The sequence below is a fragment of the Sceloporus occidentalis genome, unplaced genomic scaffold, assembly GCF_023333645.1.
Source record: "Sceloporus occidentalis isolate IW3139 unplaced genomic scaffold, rSceOcc1.0.p SCAF_39, whole genome shotgun sequence".
NCBI classification, from domain to species: Eukaryota; Metazoa; Chordata; class Lepidosauria; order Squamata; family Phrynosomatidae; genus Sceloporus; species Sceloporus occidentalis.
In genome coordinates, this window is record NW_028317019.1 from 1,550,829 (window position 1) to 1,574,393 (window position 23,565).

A 23,565-nucleotide genomic window follows, 5' to 3' on the forward strand; every position below is an offset into this window, starting at 1 on the left:
CAAAAGCCTGCTGTGATGCTTTTAATAACTACTTGGCAGACAAAATCTCTCAGATAAGAGCCACTTTGGATGCTGGACTTACGACAGAGGCAACAGGAGAGGTATCCAGAGCTTTTGCCTATACTCTTCTTCTGGATGAATTTGAGTCAGTTAGTACAGAGGATGTGGCCAAGCTCCTTGGGAGTATGAAAAGGAAGACTTGCTCTCTCTCGATCCTTGCCCATATAGGCTGGCCATCCAGGGGAAAGATACCATCAAGAGGCTGCTAAAAACATAACTAATGCATCTTTGAGAGAAGGCTGTCTTCCATCTTGCCTCAAAGAGGCGGTGGTTAAACCACTTCTAAAAAAGCCTTCCCCTTGACCCTCTGGACAGAAACAATTACAGGCCAGTTTGGATCTTAATATTCTTAGGCAAGGTAATTGAGAGGGCAGTCGCCATTCAACTCCAAGCAGTCTTGGAAGAAATGGATTTTTCTACATCCATTTCAAACTGGATTTAGAACGGGTTACAGAGTTGAGACGTCCATGGTCGCCTTAGTCGGCGATCTCGGTTTGAGCATCGACAGCTCTTTGAAAAGGGGAAGTGGGACCCTGCTGGTGCTCTTCGACCTCTCAGCGGCCTTCAATACCATTGACCACAGTATCCTTCTGGAACATATGGGAGAGTTGGGAATTGGAGTATTACATTTCGTCGAGGTTCCAGATGCTGTCACTTAGGGACAGTTGTTCGACCAAGAGAGAGCTCAAGTTGGGCGTCCCTCAAGGTGCAGTTCTGTCCCCAATGCTATTCAACATTTACATGAAGCTGTTAGGTGAGATCATTCGGAGACATGGGGCGGAGAGCAGGGAGACCTTGAAACAGTAGTACATGCGCTGCTCACCTCTTGGATCGACTTCTGTAACACACTCTACATGGGGCTATCCTTGTGCCAAGTTTGGAAACTTCAATTTGTACAGAATATGGCAGCCAGGTTGGTTACGGGTTCTTCTAGAACTGCCCACATTACACCGGTTCTTAAATCCCTTCACTGGCTGCCCATTAGTTTCTGGACAAGATACAAGGTGTTGGTTCACTCTGGAAGGACCTCTGGATGAGATCCGTCCTATTAACACCTTGGAAGCCTTTAGGAAGGCTATTAAGACGGACCTCTTTCCAGACTAGATTAGATCTATTGACTTGCCTCCCCTCCCCCTAACCCTTACCCTTGCCATCGTTAGTGTGATGGAAATTGCTATTGATGTATAATGTTCCTGCCCTCCCACCTCTCCTTCAGAAAACGACCCATTTCTTGCCCGAAAAAACTTTTTTACTGTATTGTGTTATGAAAGTTTTAAATTTTCTTGCTGTTTAATAGGATTTTTAAGGGTTGATTAATGTTTTTATAATTGGGAGAAGGGTTGGGGGTTTGGAATTTTAATTGTATTTCTTAAATTGTATGTTATTTTATTACTGTAATTCTCTTTGATTCCTTTGAGAAAAGGTGGAATTATTATTATTATTATTATTATTATTATTATTATTATTATTTATTACATCTCTTGAAGGGGATCAAAAGCCCTTTCAGTATGCTCCCATAACTTGGGGGGGGGGGATGTTTCTGGGGCTGTGGTTCTCTCTGTTGGTCCTCCTCTGCACGGTTGTTGTGAAGGAAAGGATAAGTATGTGAGGGGGTGCCCAATCTGGATCCTGTGGGTCTCTAAGCCTAGTTCCCAGGTTGACAGGGGATATCCAGAGTTTTGAGGTCTGTCCGTCTCCCTCTTCTTGGCTTTGGCCAAGAGGATTTTGGCTCTTCTCTCCCCCCCCCAGAGCCACCTCCCCCAAGACTCCAGAGAAAACTCCCCTCCCCCCCAAGAAAAATGCCATTGAATCCTATCCTGTGCGATGCTTTCTATTTGGCACAAAACTCTTCCATAAATGAGGCATCAGAAGAGAGGGGTTCTCCTCGGCCCCACTTTCCACAAGGGAGGGGGCTCCTCAAAGACCTTTTTACCCTTGGATCCCCCTCCCCTCCATGGCCATGCCTCTCTCTAAGGGTCCCCCTGGCCCTCATTTCTCATAATAACTCCCCAAGTACCCGGGACCCAAGGAATCCCCCAAGGAGGGGGCAGGGAAGGAAAGAAGGAGAGGAGGCCTTGCAGGACCCCTGCCTTTCTTTGGGGGGAGAAGAGGGGCTTCTCCCCTCCAGCCATTCTTCTGAATGAACAAGGCCTCTCCCCACTTCCCTCCCTCCCTCAGAACAGACTGTGAGGGCAGCAATGGCTTCTGGGGCTGAGACTGTGCAGGCGCATATAGTCCCAAAGGCCCCTCCTCAGCATGCGCAGGGATAGCCAGGTCCTAGATGCTGCTGCTTATTCCGCTGGTGGCCTTTGTGGGAAAGAAGGTATGCACCGGGGTTCAGTGGCCTCCCCTTCCTTCCCTCCTTTCTTCCTTTAAGGAGACCGCAATGGAGCCCAAGGTGCAGAGCTGGACTCAGCAGGGAAAGGCAGGAAAGGAAGGCTCTGCTTTGGAAATATAGCTCTCTGTGTGTATCCTGTATGTTTGTGTCTGTGTGTCTGTGATGTTCTTATGGCTGGGAATGGAGATGAGAACTGAGGAGAGAAGAAAGGGTCAGTTTTGGGCAAATTCAGAAATTCTGTGCATCAAAGTCCAGTGAGTTGAAACAATAAAGAACTTTATTGAGAACACATAGAAATTCAGTGTTTAAGCCAGAACTGACCACTCCAATCCAAACAATACATTAAAACCCCTAAAACCTAAAACATGACCCTCTTCCAAACCTAGCCCCCACCTCCAGTTCCCACAGTCTATGCCCCACAGGTAACAAGGCCCCCTTTTGCCATTCCCAGAAACTAGCCCTTTCTCTTAATGCCGGCCTCCAACTTTCTTAAGCCAAAATCCCACACATTGCAAAAGCTATAATTCCCATAACTATTCTAACCAGCTGCAACAAATCCCAACCTCCCATCTACCTAACCTATACCACAACCCACAATCCCCAGCCAAATTGACAACCCAAAGCACTTATCTATACTATTGGCAATTAAAACCTAAACTTAACAAAATCCAACTTGAAAACATAGAGACATATTGACAGACAAATTTTACAAATAAGATCACAAGGGCCTTTTCTTTGCACTGCTGGATTGAAAATATATTTGTTGTATTCGTTATTGACAAATATAATGTTAGGATTTGTGTGGCTTCTCTCCTCTGTGGACTCTCTGATGTGCCACTAGGTTTGACTTCTGAGAAAAACCTTTCCCACAACGGTGGCATTTGTATGGCTTCTCTCCTGTGTGGACTCTCTGATGTTTCACTAGGTTTGACTTCTGAGAAAAACCTTTCCCACAATGGTGGCATTTGTATGGCTTCTCTCCTGTGTGGACTCTCTGATGTTTCACTAGGTTTGACTTCTGAGAAAAACCTTTCCCACAACGCTGGCATTTGTATGGCTTCTCTCCTCTGTGGACTCTCTGATGTGCCACTAGGTTTGACTTCTGAGAAAAACCTTTCCCACAACGGTGGCATTTGTATGGCTTCTCTCCTGTGTGGACTCTCTGATGTTTCACTAGGTCTGACTTCTGAGAAAAACCTTTCCCACAATGGTGGCATTTGTATGGCTTCTCTCCTGTGTGGACTCTCTGATGTTTCACTAGGACTGACCTCCGAGAAAAACATTTCGCACAATGCTGGCATTTGTATGGCTTCTCTCCTGTGTGGACTCTCTGATGTATCATTAGGATTGACTTCTGAGAAAAACATTTCACACAACGCTGGCATTTGTATGGCTTCTCTCCTGTGTGGACTCTCTGATGTATCATTAGGATTGACTTCCGAGAAAAACATTTCCCACAACGCTGGCATTTGTATGGCTTCTGCCCGGTGTGGACTCTCTGATGTATGACAAGGACTGACTGGAAAGGAAAACATTTCCCACAATGCTGGCATTTTTGTGACCTCTTTCCTGTGTGGACTCTCTCATAACTCAAATGTTTTTCTGTAAAGAAGGACAATTACAGATGAGACTGAAAATCAGACTTAACAGAGGAGGGTGTTACTGCATGATTTAGCCCTCATTAATCCCGCCTTCTTAGAGATTAAATTAATAAAGTTGCTGTGAGTAACCTAATCATGACCCTGATGCTTATGCCCCTAAATCCATTGAACAGTTGCATTCATACTCATAGGAGCTAGCAAAGAAGAGACCATATGGGAACTGCCTTGAGGGAATCAGTGGAAGAAGATAGTCAAAGGACTGTTCAAAAAAAATATTCAATTAAACATGTGCAAAAATACTTTGATTGACAGGTGGCATCATATCCTGTGAGACGGCCACTGAATGCTGAGTCAGAGACCAAGACATGATGCAAGCTAACGGCAGAGGATGCTTCATGCTGTTTGGCACCAAGAGATGACTCACAACCAATACAGTATGCAGCTCACATGCGGATTGGTGTGGATTGCATTAGAGTTGTGTGTACAAGGGATAGTAAAGTTGATGGAAGTTGGAGGAGAGCTTGCAAATATTTATATTATTTTGCAACTGAAGATAGAGAACCTCCAAGGATTTCAATTAAATCGACTGTGTTTGTGACTTATTTTTAAGTGTGAAAAGTGGTCACTGCATTGCCAATGCCTATATCTGGATATTTGCTTCCATACTCTGCTATGATATTTTTGAGCTGTATCTGGGTGCATCACCCTCAAACTGTAGTGTACATTGGCTTGTGAACGCGATCAAAATTCAGAGCCAACAAGAATCTGAGAGGCTGTGTGCTAACCCCTTTTGTCTGATGTATTTGCATCAAACACCCATTGCATTCAGTTCGTTTCACACCATTCTTCCCCCACAAAGGAAATATTCTAAAGTGATATAAACCTTTCTGAACCCACAGTTTCTGCTCCCAAGCAGAAACCAATTTCAGTATAAATATCAGCCCCGACTTGCTGTTCTTCGGTGTCAGTCCAGTTACAGATAGACACTCTGTTTGTTTTCATGGCTAAACACCTCAATGCACTCAACCCAAACTGTCATGGGAACTACTGACCTCTCCTTATTTCAAATCCTCAACAGTTGGAATAAAGATCTGGATAGATAACATATCACCATTATCAAAGCCTTACATCTATTCACCACTCCCACCTTTGTTACCTAGTTCTTGCGTGTGTGCGTGAACACTTATATGTATGTGTCTGTGTGTTTTGCTTTCCCCCTAAATAAAACACAAAAACCTATTTCAAATCCCACTGAAGATCTGTTTGATTCAGGAACTGCTATAGATTGGCTGAGTCCAGAGGTCACTATTGCCCCAGTAAAACTATTTCTTTCTATTGAGCTAAGTACCAAACTCCCCTAAAAGCATAGCACTTGCGTCCCACAACATTCCAGAATTGGCAGTTTAGGATTGGATATTTAGAAACCTTACAAAGTGGAGACAATAGTGCCTCACTAAAACTAGAAATTCCAAGATTCCGCAGGAAGTTGTTATGACAATTAAATTACGTGTGAAAGGGAACTAGGAATTGTAGTACAGCACAAGTTGAACATGTGTCAACAATGTGATGCAGCAGCTAGAAAGGCCAATGTGATCCTAGGCGGTATCAATAGGAGTATAGTCTCAAGATCAAGGGAAGTAATAGTGCCACTCTATTTTGTTTTGGTCAAGGCTCACTTGCAATAATCCTGTGTCCAGTTCTGGGACGACAATTCAAACAGATGTTGAGAAGCTGGAGCATGTCCAGAGGAGGGAAACCAAAATGGTGAATGGTCTGGAAACCATGTTCTCTGAGGAACGACTTAGGGAGCTGGGCATGTTTAGCTTGGAGAAGAGAAGGTTAAGAGTGGATATGACAGCCCTGTTCAAATATTTGAAGAGATGTCATATTCAGGATGGAGCAGGCTTGCTTTCTGCTACTCCAGAGAAAAGGACATGGAACAATGGATGCAAGCCAGAGGGACAAGAGATTCCACTTAAACTTTAGGAGGAACCTCCTGAGAGTAAGGGCTCTTCAACAGTGGAATTTACTCCCTCAGAGTTTGGTGGAGTCTCTTTCTTTGGAGGTCTTTAAAGAGAGGCTGGATAGCCATCTCTTGGGGGTGCTTTATTCCTGCATGGAAGAAGATTGAACCGGATGATCCTTGTGGTCTATTTCAACTCTTTGATTACATCATTCTAAAGCAGAATCATAGCGCTCTGACAGTAAATTATGAAAGGGCCCTCAGTCTTAACAGGAAGGGCAATGGATTCAGGTTCCTTACCCACAGAGGCCACATTCTCGTAATTCTCCATCATCACATTACTGTACATAAGTTTCTGCTTCTTCGTCAACATTTTCCATTCCTCTTCGGTGAAATATACCGCCACATCCGCAAAGGTCACCTGCAACAGAAAATAGCCCTCATCCAGAGAGTGACTAAACAAAAGGGGAGGAAAGCACATGGTTCATCCCAAATATTATTTGATCACTTTAGAATTCAGTCCAGGAAATAAACTTTAAATTCTGCAAGCCAGAAAAAAGCTGCAGCCTTTGAGATCCAGTTTGTCTCGAATCCTATCAATATAATATACAATATAATAAAAAATATAATTTAGGCCATTTCTGGAATATTATTGATTGATTAGGATACTGACTATCCCAACATGTATAGTACATTTAGTCACCAATGAATTATAGTGCATTTAGCCATATCTCACCTAATTTCAGAGGTATATTTCATTGTTAAAAACAGTTCTGGGGAGTACTCTGGGTTTGAGGGCCACTGGGCCCACCCTCAATTTAGGCCTAGACATATTCTCCCATATCCCCCAGCATTTCACAGATGAGGAAAGCAAGACACATGTGGCTAAGCAACACCAGAAGGTGGTCAAGATGGGCAAAGTTGTATGATAAAGATCACACAAGCGAGGAAGGGTACCGCAGTTTGCTTTTGCCTCCGTCTCCTGACAAGGGCAAGACCCTGCTTCCTCCTCTCCTCTCCTCTCCCCTCTTTTGAGTGGAAGGGATGAACACTCTTTTGAATTTGGAACAATTTTTTCAGCAACTGAACTGACCTGAGGAGAATGGGGAAAGTGGGAGGAGGAGAGAGAAATAGGACATTTTATTAGCCTCTGAAAAAATGAGGTGACAGAGGATTACCCAGGACTCTTTCTGCCAAACTGGGACAGTATGTTCTCCGCTTGCTTTCATGAGCCGGACCAGACATAGATGAAACTACTAGTAAGGATGGCAACTTACCAAAGAGCTGTTGTACCTCAGGAGCCTCTTTCTGTTGGAGCCCAACTCCCTCTGCTTGGCCTCTGTTTCGGCCATCAGGTGGGCAGGGGGATCCTGGTTGTCCTGCACTTGGGTCACTTCTAGCAAGAGAGGCCCAAAGCCGTGTCCAAGGAGGCCGAGATGAAGGTCCTGAGAAAAGGGACCAGGATTAGGATTTACTTGGCAAGAAACCCTGCAGCACTCAAAGACACAAAGAACAGCATCCTGCTGGAGACATACGCAGGTGACAAATGCCTCCTTTGGCCCAATGCAGAGGTGGGCATCCCCTTCCTCCCTCTGCACCAAACAAAGCTCCCTGGACCTAGCATAGATTTACTTCAGCTCCCCTACTCAACAGATACTCCATGCCTTATTAGAGTGGGGGGGGGATTAGGGGATGGGGAATTAGAGAGGCCCCTGGCTATGTCCCCATAGATAGATGTGAAATCAGTCCTTCATAAATAAATAAACCATCTGCTGAAACCTGCAGAGGTCCCCAGTGCTTTTCCCCAGCATCAGCCCCTTTCAGAAGAAGGCTGCATGCACACTATAGAAATAAGGCCCTTTGACACCGCTTTAACTGCTCAGTGCTATGGAATCCTGGGATTTTACCTTTAGGACACTTAGCCTTCTCTGCCAGAGAGTTCTCATGCCACAACAAACTACAAATCCCAGGATTCCATAGAATGGAGCCAGGAGTTTCAAACTGGATTATTTCTGCAGTGCAGATACATCCTGAGTCGATTGTAAAAGGATAGAAGCACCCATGTCTTGTTTTTACCCTCCTAATAATGGTTTTCCTTTAAAAAATTAAGTAGTTTGTTTTAGTCTATAATCCTTATTTTTGTTGTTTGTTTTATGTTTCATTCTTGGTAATATGAGTTATTCTGTTGTGTCTCCTTCCTTCTTGCCTAATAATCTATTAATAAGGAAACTGGGGAGACTCTTAAAACCTCCCAGAGGAGCCACTTTTGGCCTTTTTTAGGGGACTAGCCTCCTCTTAGAAGCCAAAGCTCAATGTTTGTGAAGAAGAAGAAGAAGGCTTGTATTAAGACTCTCCTCCCCATTTCTGATCCCTTTTAAAACCCTTGTTCCCCAGAAGGAGCAGAGCTAAGAAAACCCTCTCACAAAAGACACTCAAAGGGACACACTTCCTTCCTTTTGGCCCAAGGAGCCTGGCCTCCTTCTGACTCTGGAGCCTCAGGAGAGAGAGAGAGGCCTCTGTTCAACTGAGGCCTCAGAGAAGGTTCTGGAATATTATTCCCCACAATCACAAGCAGCACAAAATGGCTGCCAGAACACAAAATGGACACCTCTGGCTCAGCACTTGGAGGCCTCAGTGCAGTAGTGAAACCTACAACTTCCAGGCCTTGTCCCTCTGCTCCCTCTCCCCTCTCTCTCTGCCTCCTTCCTTCCTCCTTGTGTCTGTCTGTCTGTCTGTCTGTCTGTCTATCCTTCCTTTCCTCCCTCCGTCCCCTTCTCACTCACTCTTCCGCGTGCAGAGCTAAATAGAGAGGCAGAAACTCCTCCCCTTCTTTAATCTGGCCAATGGGAGCAGAGGAGCTGGAAGGCCCCGCCCCCTGCCCCACCCTCACAGGCTCCTCCTGCAGTTAATATGGAACAAGGCAGGAGGGACTGAGGGACCCTGGAGCCCCAGCCACACTGGCGGCCATTTTGTGTTCTGGCAGCCATTTTGTGTGCTGTTTGTGACTATGGAGTATGTTCTAGAACGTTCTCTGAGTCCTCAGTTGAACATGCATAAACACACACAGATACACACACACACACACACACACAGACATACAGACACACATATACACACACATTATATATATATATATATATATACACACACACACACACACACACACAGACATATATACACATACATATACTGTATATATACATACGTGTCACAACAAACTACAATTCCCAGGATTCCCTGATTTGAGAAGGGAATTGCCTCCACGCTTCCAGATCACAGCCCCAGAGAAAAAGTCTCTACAGTATATCAGCATTGCCAAGTCCACTTTTTCAGCTGCATTTGAATTTAATAATGATAATAATAATGGTGATGATGATGATAGATAGATAGATAGATAGATAGATAGATAGATAGATCGTGTAGCACCTTTGAGACTCACTAAAAGAAAAGTTGGCAGCATGAGCTTTCCTAGACTTAAGCGTACTTCCTCAGATGTATGGGAATTGTAGTTTATTGTGGCACCAGAGCTCTCTCTCACAAAACTACAATTCCCAGGGTTCCCTAGCACTGAGCCACGGCAGCTAAAGTGGTCTTGAACTGGATTATTTCTGCAGTGTGTCTTGGAACCAACTCAGGCTGCATCTTCACTCCAGAGACAATCCAGTTTCATACCGTTTTAACTGCCATGGCCCAGTGCTATGAAGTCCCAGTAATTGTAGTTTGTTATCATACCAGAGTTTGCTGAGAGAGAAGGTTCAATGTCTCACAGAACTAGAATTCCCAGGATTCCATAGCACCGAGCCTGGGCAATTAAAGGGGTGTCAAACTGGATTATTTCTGCAGTGTGGTTGCAGCCAAACACGTTTCTATTTTGCATAAATCTTCCTGGCCCCTCTTCATGTCCAAATAAGTATCTTAAAGGTATTAGAAAGACTGAAAGATTCTTTGTTTGGTCCAATGGTAATTTTGAGAGTTGAAATAAGTTACAATTATTTTTATTCAATTAGGTTTACATTTATTTGCTAAAGATCCACCATATTAATAAAAATATAAATAAATCCTATTATTATTATTATTATTATTATTATTATTATTATTATTAACATTACGGGAACTTTCAAGGGATTTTGACTGAATATTCCGTGTAATATGGGGTGGATTCCATGGATTTTGGTAAAACATGCCAGGAAATAAGTTCAAGGCTTCTTACCAACACTGGTCCTGCCCTGCAGTAAGGCCACTCCAATCCCTCTCAACCGAGGACTACAACTCCCAAGTCTTCTTTCTTTCTTTCTTTCTTTGTTACTTTCCTTCTTCCTTCCTTCCTTCTTTTCTCCCAAGCTGCCTTGTGTTAGTGCTGTTACTGCTCTTGTTGTCGTTGTGTGCTTCTAAGTTGTTTCTGACTTATGGTGACCCTAAGGGAAGTCCATTGAAGGCTTTTCTTGGCAAGATTTGTCCAGAAGTGGTTTTGCAAGTGCCTCCCTCTGAGGCTGAGAGAGTGTGACTTCTTGCCTAAGGTCACTCAGTGGATTTCCGTGGCCAAGAGGGCATTCGGACCCTGGGCTCCAGGGTCATAGTCTAATGGTCCAGCCACTAAATCACACTGGCTCTTTCTTGAGGCTTTGTAGTTTTTTGTGGAGTGGCTCTAAGTCATTGCCGACTTCTGGGGAGCCTTCCCTGGGGTTTTCTTGGCAAGAGTTGTTCAGAGGTGGTTTGCCATTGCCTTTCTCTGAGGCTGAGAGTGTGACTTCTTGCCCAATGGACCCAGCTGGTTTCATGGAGGAGTGGGGCACTGGAGCCTGGACTCCAGAGTTGTAACCCAACACTCAAACCACTGTACCACACTGCCTCCCATTCCCATGTACAACCTGAGTAATAATAGCAGACTTTTTTCTGTTCTTCATGTGTGTCTTCAAGTCTAATCCAATTTATGGCAACCCTAAGGCAAACTTATCATGGGGTTTCCTTGGCAGGTTTATTCAGCGAGGGGATGCCATTGCCATCCTCTGAGGCTGAGAGAGTGTGACTTGCCAAGGGTCACCTAAGTCCAAAACACACTGCAGCAATAATCCAATCTGAGATTGCTTTAACTGCCCTGGCTCAGTGCTAGGGTATTGTGGGAGATGTAGTTTTGTGGGACATTGAGCCTTCTCTGTCAGAGGGCTCTGGTGCCACAATAAACTCCAATTCCCAGGATTCCCTAGCACTGGGCCAGGACAGTTAAAGCGCTCTCAGACTGGACTATTGCTGCCGTGTCTTTTAGACCTTTCTTGGCCGCAAACTGTCCATAGCCTGCAATGCATCTCCTAATTCTGTTGGCAGTCCCTCCCTCCCAACACTTTCTCATTTCCCCCCAAAACCAACACAAAGCTGGCAGATGGAAAGAGGTTTTAAAGCAGCATTTAAATCTGCCATATTTGTTTTTAAAAGACTAAATGTCCCAAATGCTATTATCAGTTTTGTAGCTATTATTACAGAAAGACATAGAGAGCAAACTCCTCAAGTACCTTTATTTTCTGGAGTGAGATGGGCTTTTCCAACTGACTCACTTTGATGATCTCCGGTGGTCCAAGAAGCCAAACTGCGGCCCTTCAATAATAATAATAATAATAATAATAATAATAATAATAATAATAGTTTTATACCTTTCTATTCAGCCAAAAGGCTATCAGAGTGGCTTACAAATTGTTCATTAGACATTTAGACGTTATGGCTCTTAGCCCAGCAGACCCTTAAATTCCTGAAATCACGCTGCCATCATCCAGAGAATGATAAAAGGGTTTCCCTTAACCTACACTGGGACCAGTTAAGGAACCTTATTTCTCCTTCTTTACTGATCTTCCCAAGCATCAACCGAGCCAAAACACGTGTAAAAGGAGCGTCGAGTAGTAGATACTCCAAGGAGGTATTTACTATAAATAACAAAATATAACTAAAATATAAGTCCTACAAGATATTAAGAGTCTTGCATCTACAATATTTGTAAGTATATAATATTAAATTCATATAAGGTATTAAATAAAGCTAAGCGTCCAATTCTGAGAGTAACTTCCAAGATCTGCTCTTTAACTCTCTCTCTCTCGATCTCCAACCGACACAATTCCCCCAACTGTCTCTTGGTCTCTCAGGCCTTATACCTCCTTCTCATGGAAGCTTCCAGAAGAACCTTCATCTTGCTCTCTGATTGGTCAAGGGAGCCTTCCGTAGCAGTGATGTCATTCTCTGTGGGATGTGGGAGGGACTGGGATTCCAGCCAATCAGGGCCAGGGATGGTGGGAGGGACTGGGATTCCAGCCAATCAGGGCCAGGGATGGTGGGAGGGACTGGGATTCCAGCCAATGGCAGCCCTCAGAGTGTCCTCAGGAGGACTTCTTCTGTTCCTAAAAGAGCATTGAACCCATGGCTTTGAGGCAGGGTTGTTCCTCCATTTTGATGTAGTGAGGCTCCTGGTGAAGGCAGCTGGTTTGGAGCCACCATGAAAGGAAGCCATTCCTAATGGCTGAATATGTGGTCTTCCTATTTCTATTGCCAGGGAAGGGAAGAGGGCCCTGGAGTGTTCTCTGCCTCCAAAAAGAACTGGACCTCCATAAAGACTAGAAATCAAATAAATAAATAAATAAATAAATCTGCTGATGGGGTGACACTGCCCTAGACCTCTGTCAGTTGAGTAAAGCAGATTGGGAAGGCCTCCAGGGAAGAGCTTTCATTGCTAAACAAATACTCCCATCCCAGGAGAAATCTAGATGACCAAGAACACAGATTGCAGCCTTGTCTTTCCCTCTCACCCCTTTCTTGAAGATCCAGGGAGCTAAGGAAAAGAGAAGGGAGGATATTCCAATATGTCCCACTCTTATGATATCCTGAAGTGATCAAATCATATTTGGGATTCACCCTGTGCTTCCCTCCTGAATCACTCTCTGGATGAGGGCTATTTTCTATTGCAGATCACCTTTTCAGATGTTGCAGTCTTCTTCACAGAAGAGGAAAGGCCATTCTTGAGTCTGAAGCAGAAATTTTTATACAGGATTTGGAAACCATGAAGCCCTATGAGGAAGGACTTAGGGAACTAGGGATGTATAGCCTGGAGAAGAGAAGGTTAAGAGGTGGTATGACAGCCCTGTTTAAATATTAGAAGGGGTATCATATTGAGGAGGGAGCAAGCTTGTTTTCTGCTGCTCCAGAGACTAGGACCCGGAGCAATGGATGCAAGCTACAGGAAAAGAGATTCCACCTCAACATTAGGAGGAACTTCCTGACAGTCAGGGCTGTTTAACAGTGGAACAAACTCCCTCTGAGATTTTGGTGGAGTCTCTCTCCCTCCTTAGACGTCTTCAAACAGAAGCTGAATGGCCATCTGTCAGGGATGCTTTGATTGGGAGTTCTTGCATGGCAGAATGGGGTTGGACTGGATGGCCCATGTGGTCTCTTCCAACTCTATGAATTGTAATTCATTTTGGTTGCATCTACACTGCAGAAATAGTCCACCTTTAACTGCCATGGCTCTCAGTGATATGGAATTCTGGGATTTGTAGTTGTGTGACTGTAAGAGGCATTCCAGGGGGAAGAATCACTGTGTGCTTAATAGACTATAGCAGTGTTTCCTAAACTTGTTCCCAGGATTGCAGCTTTCCTGTTTACTGACCAGTAAAGTCCAAACCACTTGGAAGACCAGAGTTTGTGAAACACTGGTCACTATAGCAAAGCCTTAGACTGCATAGATCATGAAAGGCTATGGAAAGCCCTTAAAGGCATGGGAGTGCCAACACATCTGATAGTCCTGATGAGGAATCTGTACTCAGGACAAGAGGCTACTCTCAGAACAGAACATGGAGAAACAGAATAGTTCTCAATTGGAAAAAGGCTGCATCATATCACCCCAACTGTTCAATTTACATGCAGAAAATAAATGAAGAGCTGGTTTGAAGAGGAGGGAAGATAAAAGGAAGAACATCAGCAATCTTAAGATACATGGACGATACAATACTACTATAGGAAAACACCTTGGACTTGGGACAATTACTAAGGAAGGTCAAGGAAGTAATGGCAAAGGCGGGCTTGTTACTGAACATAAAGAAAACAAAAATAATGACTTGGGAAGATCTACATAAATTCAACCTAAATAATGAGGAAATTAAAAGGTTTCTTGTATCTTTGAGCAAACATTGATCAGAATGGGAAACTGCAGTCAAGAAATCAAAACAAGACTATGAATGGGAAGAGTAGCCATGAAGGTCCTAAAGTCTAAAGATATACAACTGAGCACTAATGTCCAGTCCATTGTATCCTCTGATGCCATGTACAGCTGTGAGAGCTGGGCAGTAATGGAAGTGGATGAGAAGAACATCAATTCATTTGAGATGTGGTGCTGGAGAAGAGGGCTGAGGATACCGCAGACAGTCAAAAAGACAAACAAATGGATCCGAGAACAGACCAAGCCTGAAATCTCCCCGGAAGCCAAAATGACTAAACTGAGTCTGTTGTATTTTGGCCACATCATGAGGAGGCATGAATAATTAAACAGGAGAGTAATGCTAGGAAAGGTAGAAGGGAGTAGAAAGAGAGGAAGGCCGCATGCCAAATGGCTAGACATAATTCGGGAGGTTATGGGGCTGAATCAAGGGAACCTGAGCAGAGCAATGGAGGATAGAGGGCTTTGGAGGTGGCTCATCCACAGTGTTGCTGTGAGTCGAAGGCAGCTAATAACAACAAAGCAAGTAAAGACTTAAGGGTTTTATTTCAGCATCAGCTTCTGTGGGTTGTGATTCATTTCAGCTGCATCTGCACTACAGAAATCATCTCATCTGACACCACTTTAACTGCCCTGGCTCAATGCTATGGGATTCTGGGAATTATAGTTTTGTGAGTTTTGTGTTAGCTTTCTCTGTCAGAGAGCTCCGGTGCCACAACAAACTACAGTTCCCACGATTCCATAGCATTGAGCCATGGTAGTCAAAGTGGTGCCAAACTGGATTATTTCTGCAGTGCAGATACAGCCTTTCTCAGATGCTTGGAGTACAGTATTGTAAGATCATATGCGCACACATACACAAACACACACATATGCATATAGACATATGTGTACACACACAGACACACAATTAAATGATTGTGGATTGAGATCAGAATGAAAAAAAGATGGAGGCAATAGCTATTATAATACTATTATAGGTGATATATGTTTTTAAATTAAACATGCTGAATTTGTAAGATGCCTGAGTGGCTGCTAGGAAATGAAAATGGTTGCATTGTAAGAGAGATTTATTTTGTAGGATCCAGTTAAGGATCCTATTGATTCCTTTGGGACACATCTGTGGTCCAAACCTATGGTTTATTTTCCTTCTCCAAGATTAGTACACATAGAATTATAGGCCCCAAATGCATCATTAATGATTCCTTTTGAAGTTAATGAAATGGAAACATGCTGAACTATGGCTATATTATGGCCATTTCCCATTCTATTTGGTCTATCTTCAGTCCATGAGGAAGAGGCTTAGGGGTCCATGTTGGGTCTGATGAAAGTGATGCTCTCCTTCATGCCATCTATTGCCCTTTCACTCAAGGATTTCCAAGATGTGTCTGTATGTGGGAAGACCAGCAGCTGCACAAGAGTTATGGGAATTCGCTTGTAGTGTAGGTGTATTTGGCCTAAAAACTCTAAAGGCACCAATGCCCATTTGATCTTAGAAGCTAAGCAGAGTCAGCCCCGGATAGTAATGGAGTGGGAGACTGCCAACCAAGGTCAGGTGCTGTAGGCTCTATTTCAGAGGAAGGAGTTAGCAAAACCATGGCTGAATCTTTCCTTGCCTGTGAAGACGCATGACATTCATGGGGTCACCATACATTGACAGGCGACTTGAAGATGGTGCACACACACGCTCACAGACATACCTATTTGTATGTAATTCATTGAAATCCGCCTTCTCCCCCAAATTCTATGCCAATTTAATACCTGCAAGATACATAGTCCTTCTACACTTTTTTTCTTTTCTAGCACAATAAAATATGAAGCTGCTTTTTAGCTTTATGGAGTACAGTTGGCCCTCCACATTTGTGGCTTTGACTTTTGTGGATTTGATTATTTGAGGTTTCGATTGATATGTTCTCTCTAGGAATCTCTGGCACAACTCTGCCAGAAGTTGGCCATAGGTTTATTCCCTGCTGCTGGCTTTCTCTTTGCTGTTTTTCATCACTGTTTTGTTGAAGCCCTGTTGTACTGTGTTTTGTATTTTCACCAATTCTATTCCATGCAGAGAATTGTGGTCAGTAGGTGACAGCGAATGAATGACTGTGTTCGCAGAATAGTCATAAATGGTAGACAGAGTGATTTTCCACCCCATCCCCTGGTGCTTCCTTTTAAAGCATTTGGTGGGATGTGGCTGTTCGTGTGTCAGTCATCTGCTGGACATTGCCCTTGTCATCAGTGGTCACAAAGGATTTCCCTCTAAAGCTTGTGACATCTTCAGTACCCTATTTAAAAAAAAACCCTGTAACCTCTTTGTTTAAGCATTTTCTTACTGTCCATGTGGGTTAATCTCATGCTGAAAAAGGGGTGTCCCTTCTTCACCTCCAAATCATGTCTCTCCTGTATAGGTCCTGGTATTTGTTTTTACCATATTGCAAGAAAGGTGCTATAATGCACTGACAGCGTTCATGCTTTGCATGTAGGAAGTTCTGTGTTCAGTTTTTGTGTAGGATCTTATGTAGAGAGGAAGCTAAGAAAGATCTATCCCTGTCCCTGAAAAGTCAGTCAGAGCTTTCCCCAATCTTCTAGGTATTTTGAACAGTAACTTGTGTATATCGTTCCAGTATAGGAACTGATAGGGATTTGTAGTCCAAAATGCCAGGAGAATATCACCCGAGGGAAGTCTGTTACTGATATAGCTGACCAGAGATCTCCATATGAGGCAGTATATAAAACACTTTTCCTTCTTCTTCTTCCACACTTGGTGACACTGACCTGCTCCATGCGACAGTTTTCCTTATATCTTCTGTGTGCGACTGAGTATGTTTTTCAGCATTTGGGACTTAAAGCGCTATCTAATGTACATGCTGCCCTGGGATTATTTTAATGGGAAACCATGTTTTTTTGTGACATGAATACTATATGAGCCTTGAGCTCTCATACTCTGCCCTCCTCTTTTTGCTCGCTGGAGAAGGGGCTTGAAAGCATTTGCTTCCAATTCTTTTTTAATTGAATGAACAAAATAACTTTATTGAAGACCATCAGAAGTGATCAGCAATGCATTTAGGTCAGATCTGAGGCTTCCCGCCTCCCCATGATAGTATTAAGACTCAAACTAATTAGCTCCATCTACTCAATTTTAAAGAATCCTTTGGAGAAGCCACAGCGTTGCTTTTTATGGGTAAACTCTAGTTAAAACAAACCAAGATCTGATACCTTAGTTCATATTTGGTTGGTTTTCCTCAAGTTGCGTTTAGGGAAATCCCACTGTTCATGTTTGGATGTCACAGAGATCTGTTTAAGTCCATAGAAGGAATGACCCATCTCTTCTTCCAAGGTATGAAAAAGCAGGAGTGGAGATGGGAAACTGCGTGTGTGAGCATAAAGCTTTTGTTTTTCATATTGGAAAGGTCGTATCTCTTTATATAAACCAAGGTGTGCATTGACATCTAAAGGGAGGGCTTCCTCACAGTCCCACCATCCTCACAGACATGGTTAGTAAGGATTCAGGAGAGAGCCTTATCCGTGGCTGATCCCAATAGATAGGACTTGGCTCCACAGAAAGTCCGGTTGGCTCCTTCCCTCCTGTCTTTCTTCTGGGAGATGGAGGCATTTCTATTTGGGCAGGCTTTGGAATTTTAATTATGGAGATGCAATGTGTGACATGGTATGCTCTCTCTCTGTAGACATATACTGTATATATATATATATATATATATATAAACTGTTTTAAATACGTTTTTGTTTTTAGTGTTTTAGTCATGTTTTCAATGCTGCCACTTAATTTCTTTATAGCTTTTGTAAATTAATGTTTTAGTTGACTATTTTAAAAATTATTGTAAGCCACCTTGTATCCCATTTTGGGAGAAAAGCAGGAATGTAAGTGCAATAAACATATTAAAGAAAGAAAATGTGGTTCGTTCATGTAATGGGGTTGAATTCTGTGTAAACTAGCTCACTCTCTGATCTACAAAAGTTATAATGTTTGATGTCATTATCCAGGATGTTACTTCTCATTACATACGCCTGAAATCTCCCACGTTTGGGGGGGGGGGCAGTGGGTATATTGGCCATTTTTTCAAATGGATGCAGACATGCACTTAATGACTTGTGTGTGTCTGAGGGAGGGATAAGTCTTAGAGAGTCAGGAATGTAGTTTCTTTTTTTCTCATACAAAAGGAAAATATGGAGGGAGAGGAGAGAGAGAGAGAAAGTGAAGTGGGAGATTAATAGAGAGAAAAGCCATGGGGATAGAAAGAGAAAAATCAGCAAGGAAGAAAAGTTGTGAGAGAAACAGATCCTCGCACACAAAGAAGCAAAACAGCAAAGGGATGAGGTGTGTGATGACATGTATGTGCCCATGAAATAACTGTGTGTGTTGTGATCAGTGGTGTGACACTGAAAGTCAGGCCTTTGCTTAGATGTTCGAGTAACTGTTTGTATATGATGTGAAAAGGGCTGATGTGAAAGTGTAAAGGCAGGATTAATGCTGAACATAAAGAAAAGAAAAATAACGACCATGGAGAAGCTGCATGAATTCAACTTAGACTGTGAGGAAATCGAAAGAGTTAAAGAGTTCCTTGGATCAAGCATTGATCAGAATGGAGACTGCAGTCAAGAAATCAGAGGAAGGCTAGGAACGGGGAGGGCAGAGATGAAAGAACTAGACGAGATCCTAAAGATAAACAACTGAGCACTAAAACTAGAACCGTCCAAGTCATGGGATTCCTCATCACTTTATACACATGTGAGAACTGGACAGTTAAAGCCAAGAGGAAAAAAATCAACTCATTTGAGATGCGATGGTGAGGAAAAGTGCAAAGGATCCCATGGACAGCCAAAAAGCCAAACAAAGGGGTTCTAAAGCAGATCAAGATAGAACTCTCTCTGGAAGCCAAGATGACTAAATTGAGCCTGTCGTACTTTGGACACATCACAAGAAGGCATGACTCATTAGGCAGGACAATGATGCTAGGAAAAATAGAAGGTAGAGGAAACCGCATGCCCAGTGGGTAGAGTCAATAATCGGACCTGAATCTGCAGGACCTAAGCAGAGAAATGGAGGACAGGGGTCTTGGAGATGTCTCATCCACAGGGTCAGCATGAATCGGGGGCCTTGGGACCAGTTTAAGGGCAGTTAACAACGTGTATAGGATGTTAAAATGACAGACTCTAGTCTGTAAACAGTACGATGTAATCTGATTTCCTTATTCAGCTTCAAGACCAGGGAAGTGGCATTTGGAATGAAGGGAGGACCTCTAAATCTAGCTCCCAGGTTGCCAGGGGATTGCCAGAATTTTGAGGTCCCTCTGTCTCCCTGCTCTTGGCTTTGGCCTAGATTTTGGCTCTTCTCCCCTTTCAAACAGAGTCCCCTCCCCCCAGGACTTCAGAGAAAACCTCCCACCCAAAAAATGCTGTTTCCTATGCTATTGAAGCCTATCCTGTGTGATGCTTTCTAATTGCTATTAGTATAGATTATTACTTTAGTTTATAAATTTGAATGGGGATTATGGGTGGTGGAATAGATTAGCTAGATGGAGGGGTGGGATTGGTTGCAGCTGGTTAGAACAGTTTTGGGAATGATAGCTTTTGCAATGTGTGGGATGTTGGCTGAAGAAAGTTGGGGTCAGGTATTAGCAGAAAGCGTTAGTTTCTGGGAAGGGCAAAGGAGGCCTTGTTACTTGTGGGGCACAGACTGTGGGAATTGGAGGCGGGGGTAGGTTTGGAAGAGGGTGATATTTTAGGTTTTGGGGTTTTAATGTATTGTTTGGATTGGAGTTGGCAGTTCTGGCTTAAATGCTGAATTTATATGTGTTCTCAATAAAGTTCTTTGCTGTTTCAACACATTGGACTCATTGATGTACAGAAATTCTGCATATGCACAAAATGTACCCTTTCTTCTCTCCTCAGCCCTCAGCTTCAATTCCAGCCATAAAAACAGAGGCAAACACACACACACACACAGAGACAGAGCTATATGTACAAAGCAGAGCCTTCCCAGTCTTTCCCTCCTGAGTCCAGCTCCGCAGCTTGGGCTCCATTCCGGAATGAAGGAAAAAAGGCCGTAGTCCTTCCCTTCTTCCAAAGGCCGACAGTAGAATAAGCAGCAGCAGCAAGAGCCTTGCGATCCCTGCACATGCTCAGGAAGGGACTTTGGAGCATCTGCGCATGCACACTCAGCCCCTGAAGCTGCTGCCCTCACAGCCTGCTCTGATGGAGGGAAGTGGGGAGAGCCCTCGTTCATTTGGGGGAATGTCTGGGGGGGGTCTTCTGGGGGGGTTGTTGTAAGAAGGAAGGAAACCCACATGTCCTGTCCCTCTTTCCTTCCCCGCCCCCTCTTCGGGGGATTCCTTGGGCCCAGGTGCTTGGGGGATTATTATGAGAGGGCAGGGGGGACCCTTGGAGAGAGGCATGGCCATGGAGGGGAGGGGGATCCAAAGGTAAAAAGGGCTTTGAGGAGCCCCCTCCCTCCTGGAAGCGTAGTGGGGCAGAGGAGAGATCCTCCCTTCTGATGCCTCATTTCCGGAAGAGTTTTGTGCCACATAAAGAACATTACACAACATAGGCTTCTATAGCATTGGAAGCAACATTATTCGGGGGGGGGGGGGGGAGTTTTCTCTGAGGTCATGGGGGGAGGGAGCTCTGTCTGGGGGGCAGAGAAGAGCCCAAATTTAGGACAAAGTCAACAGGAGGGAGATGGAGGGACTCCAAAGCCCCTTCTGGGGAGACTCACATCCCCCTGGCAATCTGGGAACTAGGCTTAAAGGCCCACAGGATCCGGATTAGGCACACCCTCCCCATATACACTGGTACCCCGGGTTACGAAATTAATTCGTTCCGCTATTCCTTTCGTAAGCCGAAAATTTCGTAACCCGAAGCGCTTTTCCCATTGAAAATAACTAATGCGTTCCATGACCTCAGACTGAACCTGCAAGTCAAAACAAACGCACAATAGAGGCTTGTTAAGCTAAGTACCCTACAATACAATGTAATACAAAGTTGCCTGAGGCACTAAAGAGCTTAACAATGACTGGCAGGTCCATTCTAAACTTTCTAAGGATCTTAACAATGACTGGCAGGTCCATTCTAAACTTTCTAATGATCTTAACAATGACTGACAGGTCCATTCTAAACTTTCTAAAGGATAAAGAAAAAAAGTTTTTTTCTCTCTTTGATGGTTCTGGCATCTCAGAGTCAGGCAGGAGGAGGAGGATGAGCTCTCAAATCATCACAGCCATGACCAAAGCACCCCAAATCTAAAAAAGCAACCCCATGGTCAAACTCTCTGGCCCAAACGTGCAAAAGTCCCACACCACACTCTCAAATCATCACACCCATGAGCACAGCACCCCAGAACACAAGCCCATAGGCCAGAAACCCAAAATCTGAAAATGCCACCCCAAAGTCACACTCTCTGGCCCACATCAAAGCAAGGCCAAACTTGCAAAAGTCCCACACCACACTCTCAAATCATCACACCCATGAGCACAGCACCCCAGAACACAAGCCCATAGGCCAGAAACCCAAAATCTGAAAATGCCACCCCAAAGTCACACTCTCTGGCCCACATCAAAGCAAGGCCAAACTTGCAAAAGTCCCACACCACACTCTCAAATCATCACACCCATGACCATACCACCCCAGAACTCAAACCCATAGGCCAGAAACCCAAAATCTGAAAATGCCACCCCAAAGTCACACTCTCTGGCCCACATCAAAGCAAGGCCAAACTTGCAAAAGTCCCACACCACACTCTCAAATCATCACACCCATGACCATACCACCCCAGAACTCAAACCCATAGGCCAGAAACCCAAAATCTGAAAATGCCACCCCAAAGTCACACTCTCTGGCCCACATCAAAGCAAGGCCAAACTTGCAAAAGTCCCACACCACACTCTCAAATCATCACACCCATGACCATACCACCCCAGAACACAAGCCCATAGGCCAGAAACCCAAAATCTGAAAATGCCACCCCAAAGTCACACTCTCTGGCCCACATCAAATCAAGGCCAAACATGCAAACCTCACATCTCACACTTTGAAATCATCACACCCATGACCATGCCACCCCAGAACCCAAACTCAAAGGCTAGAAACCCCAAATCTGAACATGCCACCCCATGGTCACACTCTCTGGCCCACATCAAATCAAGGCCAAACATGCAAACCTCACATCTCACACTTTGAAATCATCACACCCATGACCATGCCACCCCAGAACCCAAACTCAAAGGCTAGAAACCCCAAATCTGAACATGCCACCCCAAGGTCACACTCTCTGGCCCACATCAAATCAAGGCCAAACATGCAAACCTCACATCTCACACTTTGAAAACATCACAGCCATGACCAAGCCACCCCAGAACCCAAACTCAAAGGCCAGAAACCCCAAATCTGAACATGCCACCCCAAGGTCACACTCTCTGGCCCACATCAAATCAAGGCCAAACATGCAAACCTCACATCTCACACTTTGAAAACATCACAGCCATGACCAAGCCACCCCAGAACCCAAACTCAAAGGCCAGAAACCCCAAATCTGAACATGCCACCCCAAGGTCACACTCTCTGGCCCACATCAAATCAAGGCCAAACACATCTCACACTTTGAAAACATCACAGCCATGACCAAGCCACCCCAGAACCCAAACTCAAAGGCCAGAAACCCCAAATCTGAACATGCCACCCCAAGGTCACACTCTCTGGCCCACATCAAATCAAGGCCAAACACATCTCACACTTTGAAAACATCACAGCCATGACCATGCCACCCCAGAACCCAAACTCAAAGGCCAGAAACCCCAAATCTGAACATGCCACCCCAAGGTCACACTCTCTGGCCCACATCAAATCAAGGCCAAACATGCAAACCTCACATCTCACACTTTGAAAACATCACAGCCATGACCAAGCCACCCCAGAACCCAAACTCAAAGGCCAGAAACCCCAAATCTGAACATGCCACCCCAAGGTCACACTCTCTGGCCCACATCAAATCAAGGCCAAACATGCAAACCTCACATCTCACACTTTGAAAACATCACAGCCATGACCAAGCCACCCCAGAACCCAAACTCAAAGGCCAGAAACCCCAAATCTGAACATGCCACCCCAAGGTCACACTCTCTGGCCCACATCAAATCAAGGCCAAACATGCAAACCTCACATCTCACACTTTGAAAACATCACAGCCATGACCAAGCCACCCCAGAACCCAAACTCAAAGGCCAGAAACCCCAAATCTGAACATGCCACCCCAAGGTCACACTCTCTGGCCCACATCAAATCAAGGCCAAACACATCTCACACTTTGAAAACATCACAGCCATGACCAAGCCACCCCAGAACCCAAACTCAAAGGCCAGAAACCCCAAATCTGAACATGCCACCCCAAGGTCACACTCTCTGGCCCACA

At 44.3% G+C, this 23,565-nt stretch overlaps 2 protein-coding genes across 2 annotated transcripts in view; one reads left to right on the forward strand and one right to left on the reverse strand.

Moving 5' to 3' along the window:
• LOC149290385 (uncharacterized) overlaps positions 1-23,565 on the forward strand; it is a 242,142-nt gene that overhangs the window by 123,465 nt on the left and 95,112 nt on the right. The gene's annotated exons all lie outside the window — the stretch shown is intronic.
• On the reverse strand, positions 3,074-16,928 carry LOC149290388 (uncharacterized). Its single transcript, XM_089489288.1, has 3 exons — positions 16,920-16,928; positions 6,263-6,383; positions 3,074-4,000 (listed from the first exon to the last, which is right to left on the reverse strand). Exons 1-3 carry the CDS (start codon positions 16,926-16,928, stop codon positions 3,189-3,191), a joined length of 942 nt encoding a protein of 313 aa, XP_089345414.1. The 3' UTR covers positions 3,074-3,188.